Genomic DNA, 8543 nt, shown 5'->3' with positions numbered 1-8543 from the left:
TCTCTCCATTTTGATTACGACCCCGTTGGAGCTTTCTCTCCGAGTCGACCATTACCAATCTCTCTCTCTCTCTCTCTCTCTCTCTCTCTCTCTCTCTCTCGATCATAGGTTTTAGTCTCCGTGTCTCGGAGCTTCCATTACTCTATTCGTCTTCCTCTCTGCGTTCAAATTTCAGTGAGCGAACAATGGTGGCTATGGCGAACGACTTTCAGGATCGCCGGAATTTGAAGCTCGATAACCTTCACGACATCATCTACCTCAAGCCGGTAATATTTCAGCCTCGATTCCACCGTTTATCTTTGGTTTGCATAGTTGGCATTGTATAGTGATGAAATTGCTTAATGCTTCTCGAAGTTTGCCACCCCAACCTCTTCACCATAATCGACCCGTTCTTTCACTTCTCACCCGCGCACAACCTGATCTGTTTTTCGATCGACGACCGGTGCCGGAATCTCATCTTCAATCCAGGTACGAACGTCTAGGTATGGATCAGTATTTTAAATGAGATTACGTAAATGCATCTTGATATTGCTTGCTTCGAATCGATAATTTGTTGTTTCCGTGAGCTTTGAATACTCAGAACTCTAGTATTTTGGGAGACTTCCCAAGTAGTTAGTAGAATTTTCAACTGAGATGGAGAAATTCGAGGTTCAGGTTTTAAGATCTGCGATGGTAGTTAACTTTGATTTTCAAAGATTTGAGGAAGGATTTGAAGAGAATTAGCAGTTTTGTGTGCTTTGATATATAGATTTGGTTCTGTAACTTACTAATATGTGATCTTATGATTAACTTCTTGTGATTCTCTCCTCACTAATAGCTTGTTGACTAGAAAAAGTAGACTGTAGAGGATTCACAGGAGAGATATCATCACTAATAGTTTGATTAGTGAAACAATTCCTTTACCACCACCCTGCTGCACTTGAAATTGATGTCTGCTGGTGCATATTTCTGAATGTTTCTTCTTTGGCTATGTAAACTCACTTTGAATAGCCTTCTGAGAATTGCTTCATGTTCCGAATACATCTTGATGCATTTGTTTGGTTGTGTTGTGTGAATTTGAGAAAAAGTTGGATTTGCTTATTTTATATAGTGGGTCTGAAACAACCCAATTTTCAATTTTTGCTGAATTGGGTTTTCCCTGCATAATGCAAGCAGCCAAGAAAAGCCTAATTTGTTTTTTCATGTCCTATTGTTTCATGATTATTTTGTTGTTGTTATATAATGAACTCAGTTTTGCTAATGACTTGAGCGTCTATGTGAGTTGGTTTGTTTGGATTATTGAGTAGCTGATGGACTTCAAAATCTACACTTTTCTTTCATAAAGTTCCATATAACTGGGGATTTCTAGCTCTTGTAATTATTTACTCCATCACCTGAGGTCTCGAGTTCAAATACCCCTGCACCCTAGTATTGCTACTAATCAAGTTGGCGTTTGTAGCTGTAGTTAAGTACCCCCTCCCTCAACATTGTCAATTAGCAGGAATAAAAAAGTTGAAATAAATAGTTGTACATATGTCAGTCCTGCTCTTATGAAAGCTCATTGAGCCTTAACCACATCTTAGTCAGATTATTTTACATTTGGCCTTCAGCCATACATCCTACAACTACTAACCTGAACAAAGTTCCTAAGAATGAATGACGAGAATACATGTATACTCGAACTCCATTCTTTATCATAGGAGCCCTTGCAAATAAAGTAAAGCATATTCTGCCTTATAGTTCTAACGAATATAGATATACTTGCATATCATCAACAGTAATCCTAAAACAAATCACTTATAAACATATAGTAGTGTTCCCTTTTTGACAGATAGTGGAAGTCTATTCCCAAAAACGTGCAAGAAAGGCAACTGCATATCATAGAGCTTTATCCCTTGCAATACACACACAGTGAGAAGTGAGAACCTTCAACTAATCTTTCAATTCAAACCTTCCGACCGTTTTTTCGTTTTTTCAAGTTAAGACAATTTCATTAAAAAGAACCATTTCCTTATTGTTTAGAATAACTGCAACGTATCATCACAAAATAGCTAGCATGAAATTACACAACTTCTTTGATCAAATTGAAACCAAATTAAACATGAAAATTCGTTTACATTTTCACAAATCATACAGAAAAACCTCCAAAATCTGAGCACACTTGGTTCGTTCTGGTCAGAGCAACTTAACAATTCTCAGAAATCAAAACACGATCATCACATCATTGGAAAATATAAGAAATTCAGAATTTTTACATAATAAAATTCCGAGATTTACAATTCTAAAAACTATAGCTTTTCAAATGCAACCACCTACCCAGAATAATACGAGCCTAATTAACAGAATAAATACACAAAAAATTGTAAAAGTCGGTGGGAAGCTGAACCAAGAAGAAAATCAAAAAGAAGAGAAAAACATAACATAGATGAATAATAATGGATCAGTATTTGGGTTTCGTTCCGAATTTCGTATTCGTGTTTTATTGATGGATTCGAGCGCAAACAGGATGTTGTTTGTCTTTTTGTTGGAGTACATTGTCTGTGACTTTCTAAACTTAGCAGTATCAATGTCTAGGATTTATATCAAAATCAAATAGTTGAAGAATTGGAATGGTGTTCTGTATTAACTTTGGACTATGCCAATAGCTAGAGTTGAAGTGAGAAATATATCTGCAAGGATTCTCTACATTGATATAAGTAAACAATCTTTGACCTTTTGAAACTTCTTTGGTGCTTGGACCTGCTTCATCTCTTGCTTGAAAGCCTGCAGTTACAAACAGTTTTTTCATATGGCTATTGACTCTGTAGCTTTTTCATATGGCTATTGCCTGTCATATTACTGAAAATCTATAATCAGACTCATATTTAGTTCTTGTATTAACTTTTGTATAACCTTCAGGTCGAGAAAGCCTGGTTGAATGGATAGAGGATCCATCATATGGTAATGCAATGCAACATTGTCTTGGAATATAGTTTATGGTGAGATTTGACACCCTAGATGTTCTTTACATTCTCCCTTTTAATACTAGTTAGACTTTAAGAAAGTAACTTTATTTTTTTTTACAGGAAGTGGTAAGATCCAATCCCTATTGAGTAGTATCTACAATTGTAATATGGAGATTATGTTGTTTTAGGCTAAACAATCATGAATGATCTGTTTTGTGTTGCCTTCTATTTGGATAAATATTACCTTCTTCCAGGTCCTCTTTTATCTCTCTTGGATATTCAACCACACAAATTTAATCACCGTTTTAGGTCATTGGACTTGATGTTGGTATTCCTGTAAAGTGTTCTTTTGTATGCAGTTAGTTGGTCAAATTATATTGTATAAATCCATGTTTCAGATCCATTGAGGCTTTCGTTTTGTGGAACTAAACTTCCCATGCGACATTTGCAATTTTTGGACTGTTTCTAGTGATCATGTCATGGTCTCATGTTGTATCTGCTAAATGTTAGATAATTTTTCTGTACTTTTGACCTGTAGTTTTGCAATACAAGGAAGAGATTGGGTACTTGCAAAAGTCTGATCTTAGCGATGATATGTATGCTTACTAAGATTTTCGTAGTTTTAAAGTACTTCATGGATGTGTATTAAAAATGTCTTTGGAAACGCCTAGCATTTCTTTCTGTAGCTTGTTTTCTTTTGGTATAAATGATAGTGTTTAACTTGTTTACAAAATTTAGGTAGTGAGAATGTTAAAAAAAGACCTATAGAGGAACTGAGTTCCGTCTAAAGATTGTGGTACACGTTTTTTTTTTTTTTTTTTTTTTTTTTTTTTTTTTTTTCTGGTACATGTCTTCTGGTTGTAGTACATGAGTTCCTTCTCATGAAGTCACAGTGACCTTCCCCTAGTAGGTAAAAAATTTCATCTGGCATTTTATATTTATAGAAAAAGTTCAGTTGGAAATGATCTTTACAAAAGCGTAGGAAGTGATGGTATCTCAAAGTCATCACAAAAGAAAAAATAATCAATCTGAGATCATATGTTTATCACATGTTACTAACCAAGTAACTGACCATGTCACTAACCAAGTAACTGTCAGTAGCCAAGTCACAAGTTAATAGCCAAGTCACTGTTAATCACATGTCACTAACCAAGTCACTGTTAATCACATGTCACTAACCAAGTAACTGACCATGTCACTAACCAAGTAACTGTCAGTAGCCAAGTCATAAGTTAATAGCCAAGTCACTGTTAATCACATGTCACTAACCAAGTAACTGACCATGTCACTAACCAAGTAACTGACCATGTCACTAACCAAGTAACTATCAGTAGCCAAGTCACTGTTAATCACATGTCACTAACCAAGTAACTGACCATGTCACTAACCAAGTAACTGTCAGTAGCCAAGTCACAAGTTAATAGCTAAGTCACTGTTAATCACATGTCACTAACCAAGTAACTGACCATGTCACTAACCAAGTAACTGACAATGTCACTAACCAAGTAACTGTCAGTAGCCAACTCACAAGTTAATAGCTAAGTCACTGTTAATCACATGTCACTAACCAAGTAACTGACCATGTCACTAACAAAGTAACTATCAGTAGCCAAGTCACAAGTTAATAGCCAAGTCACTGTTAATCACATGTCACTAACCAAGTAACTGTCAGTAGCCAAGTCACAAGTTAATAGCCAAGTCACTGTTAATCACATGTCACTAACCAAGTAACTGACCATGTAACTGTCAATCACATGTCATTTGCCAAGATTCCTCTACAAATCAACGGACCAGTGCTCACCAATTACATACAACTAAACTATTCAAGATTCCTCTATAAAATTTGCGGCGATATATATGTAATGACATCACTGTTCATGCTATGCATATGAACTATTATCAAGAAATTTATTCAACAATTCATCTTACATTCAAGCAGCATAATCCAGTGACACAGTTACCTGGTCAGTGACTTGGCTAGTTACTTGAGGTTAACAGTTACCTGGTCAGTGACTTAGCTAGTTACCAGTAAAGTCATTGTCAATCCCTCGCCAAGTCACTGGCAAAGTCACTAAATATAACAGTGACACCATAAAAAAATAAAAAAGCTAATTGATTTAGTAAGCTGGAGTTTACAATTGGCCAGTAACTTGCATCCTAACCCTAAACAGATTGCTAAAACTCTAAATTTATAGAAATCTAACTATGCCTATGTTTCGCAAATGTCTTGATTATATGAGCTCTATATTGCAAAATATATTTCTTGCTGATTGTCTTCTGAATCCCCTCCTCTTTCGAAGGTTTCTTCATGTAGTACATCACAAAAATTCCACAATCCAATCTGTTGGCCATGAAAAAATTATAGTCAATGAATTTGAATAGTATAACAATAAAGTGACATTCTAAAGTATTGTATACTTATAAGATTTCTTCTTGTGAAAATGAGAAAATCATCAGTAACTTTGACAGTTACATGATCAGTGACATAGTCAGTAACATGTTCATGACTATGACATGACTAATGATTTGAGGTTAACAGTTAACCGGCCAGTGACTTGGATATAACAGTGACTAAAAAAATTCTAAAATATGTCAGTGACATGCAATATGACTTGGCCAATGACTTGTTCAGTGCAATATGACTTGACCAGTGACATGGTAATGGATATAACAATGACTTGGCCAATGACTTAGCAAGTGAGATGTGATTGACATTGAACATGACCAGTAACCTGGCCAGTAACAACAAATTTGACACATGCAAACAATGGCTGAAACAAAGTTCAAAGATGTACTCATCAGTGTAACAGAACAACTATTCCTGTTCTTTTAGCAAAATAAATCTCAGCAATGAATATATTACAGAAAATTGGATGACAAAAACAAGACTCTCGGGGGCACAAAAACTATGTATACTTACCTTGATAGCCTGTCGTTTGGTGATGTAATTCTGAGACTCCAGCAACTGCGAATTATATTCTTGGAAAAACTACAACCAGCCAATAGTGGGAAACAATTCAGATATTGAGAATGATCATTCTATTTTTACAAAATGCAAAAAGAAAAAGTCTAAAATCATTCTTATCGGAGTTCAATCATCACATTTAGACACCTTGACGGCCTAAATATCTAAAATCATCTTTATCCATAGCCTGGAGCACTATGTTATAGAGTAAAAGTCACCACAACCAGAAGAGCTCATGTAGATTGCGAATCTTACCCAGTCATAATTATTAGACAAAAATTGTGCAACTGTTGACTTATGCCTGGTCATAAGCTCCTGTGCGAGTATGTCAATGACAGTAAAATTAGTACACAAATATAGTGGATTGTGTTAGTTTTTACAATCTGGAATAATGATCAAACCATACTCAACCTTGAAAGTGGCTGCAGCATCCGATGCTATTTCAAAATTTGGAAGTTGTATATAATCAAAGAACTTCTTCATGTGGTCTGATTCCAGGACGTACCTGAGAAGTAAACCAGTTGAAGATAATATGGCCTATAATAACCAACTCATGACGAACGGAACCTCTGACTCCTCCAGAATACAAAAGCGCAAACTTTGACTCATCTACAGATGTACATATTGAAGGCTTTACCTCGCAACAACCTGATGACGAATGCATTCCCTTAAAATTGCACCATAAGATAGAGCAATATCACCGTCTCCATAACTGAACCAAACAAAATAACTATGTCAACAGTACTAATAAATTGATCTTACCCAGGTATCAGAATATCTATAAGATCAATACAGTTTAAAAGAAGTTAACACAAATCTAGTAACGCAAATTATCAAACCACACAACTATGTACACAAATTAATATACAATAGCAGCAAGACAACAAGATAGCAAATTCTAATCATACCCACTGATATTGAATATAGCAATGAGAAGCAGGTTCCTCGTCTAACATTCACATCAAACACTATAGTATTCAGACTCCAAATTCACAATACTATTGCCAATTTCCTCATCTCGGTCATACAAAACTAAACGCCTAGCAATCAATCATGTTAATCTAGGGTTTCTTTCAACCAAAATTCAATTGAATTAGCAATCATTCAACTAATTCAAGGTCTTTCGAAGATATGAAGGATGCTCTATACTTTACATAAATTCAAATCTTTAGAAATGAGCATCCTTCTTACAATCATCAACTCAAGGAATTAAATTAATAACAATGATGCATAATGAACTGCAACCTAGCATTCAATGCATATGTAACTTCAACAATAATGCATATGCCGCACAAGAATTTCATTGCAATAGTATTCTTCAGTAAACCAAATAAACTTCACTTAACTGAGGATAATGCTGAAATAGACTATACCCACTTTACTTAACTCAAGATTACATATCCAATTAACCCAAAAAGATTATCAAAAGGTCTCCGATACAAGAAATTACAAGAACCTGATTGAGTCTGTGCTCGGTGGCTTTACGTTCAGGATGAAGATGAAGAAGGAAAGAACATTATCGAAAGAAATTGACGGAGGCGATGAGGGGGGCCGGAGTTGTGAGATTCGGACCAAGCGAGTTGTAGACGCCGTCGGCGGTGTCGAAGGAGCCATGACGGTGAAGTCAGTTGAGAGAGAGGGGGTGTTAATTATAGTCTGAAATAGATCGGGGAAGAGACAGATGATGAGACAATGGCATCACTTGTAATTTTTGTTATTTTTAATGGCAGGTTGTAAAGAGGTGACCTTAATTATCATGGGGACATTTGTGTGTCCTGAATTATAATAAGACATTTTAAAATGACCTCTTTTATCATTATCCCAAGAAAGTTATAGTCAAAATTTGTTTTGCTGGTTTTATTTAGATATTTGCTAGGTCTATATATAGCAAATTTAGATATGTATATTTTTGAGTAAAACCATAGCAGGGCTTTTAGTGGATTAAGATAAATGGTTACAATCAAATTGTAAAGCATCCAAAATACTTGTTGGAGCTTGGTCTATCCATATCCAATTGGTATTGGATTTGAGATCTAAGGTAGCTAGCCTACCTGTGCTAGGAGCAACAAGGAAAGCTAGACAAAATTCTAAAAGCCAAAACGGTACATACATGCAATCCATACAGGATTTATGGTACCATTCACTATGACATTGAAGCCCAAAAATGCACAAACCTACACAACTTTGTAAGGTCATATCAGACAAAATAAAATAGCTTGAATCCTCCTTCGCTAATGCATGCAATTGTGGTGCTCCGGAAGACTCATTTACTTGGTGTAAATTCACCCCCAAAATGTGGACATTTAGATATGTATATGATACTGCACTAACATATGCTACTGTTATTTCACAAATATATTTTTTTGTTACTGTACAAATTTATTTACTTTACTGCTACTACAAGAATGTTTGCTATTGCTATTGCACGAATATCTGTTTACGCTACTACATTAATTTATGCTAATGTTGTTGCGACTGCACGTACATATGATATCTACCATTATACGCATATATGACCTGCTACTACACGAATATTTGATGACAGACACTTTGGGTACAAAACACAAAACTTAAAAGAGGATAAAAGGGTAAATAAACACATGCTACATGTGAATTTGAAAACATCTTACACTATATCCTTTATAATAAAACTA

General features: G+C 35.3%; 1 protein-coding gene and 1 long non-coding RNA gene across 2 annotated transcripts; one reads left to right on the top strand and one right to left on the bottom strand.

The window, feature by feature from the left end:
• LOC112202674 lies at positions 1 to 3499 on the top strand. Its single transcript, XR_002937516.2, has 4 exons — positions 1 to 266; positions 355 to 468; positions 2878 to 2957; positions 3045 to 3499. It is a non-coding gene; the product is annotated as an uncharacterized LOC112202674 (long non-coding RNA).
• Positions 3500 to 5021: 1522 nt separating this feature from the next.
• On the bottom strand, positions 5022 to 7565 carry LOC112167930 (putative MO25-like protein At5g47540). Its single transcript, XM_024305033.2, has 6 exons — positions 7346 to 7565; positions 6527 to 6601; positions 6301 to 6394; positions 6145 to 6204; positions 5845 to 5913; positions 5022 to 5265 (listed from the first exon to the last, which is right to left on the bottom strand). The coding sequence occupies exons 1-6, from the start codon at positions 7501 to 7503 to the stop codon at positions 5167 to 5169; spliced, it is 555 nt and encodes a 184-aa protein (XP_024160801.1). The 5' UTR covers positions 7504 to 7565; the 3' UTR covers positions 5022 to 5166.
• Between the last annotated feature and the right edge of the window lie 978 nt (positions 7566 to 8543).

This window comes from Rosa chinensis, chromosome 5, assembly GCF_002994745.2.
Source record: "Rosa chinensis cultivar Old Blush chromosome 5, RchiOBHm-V2, whole genome shotgun sequence".
NCBI lineage: Eukaryota > Viridiplantae > Streptophyta > Magnoliopsida > Rosales > Rosaceae > Rosa > Rosa chinensis.
The sequence above is the reverse complement of the archived record's forward strand: the minus strand, read 5'-3'. Positions and strand labels throughout refer to the sequence as shown.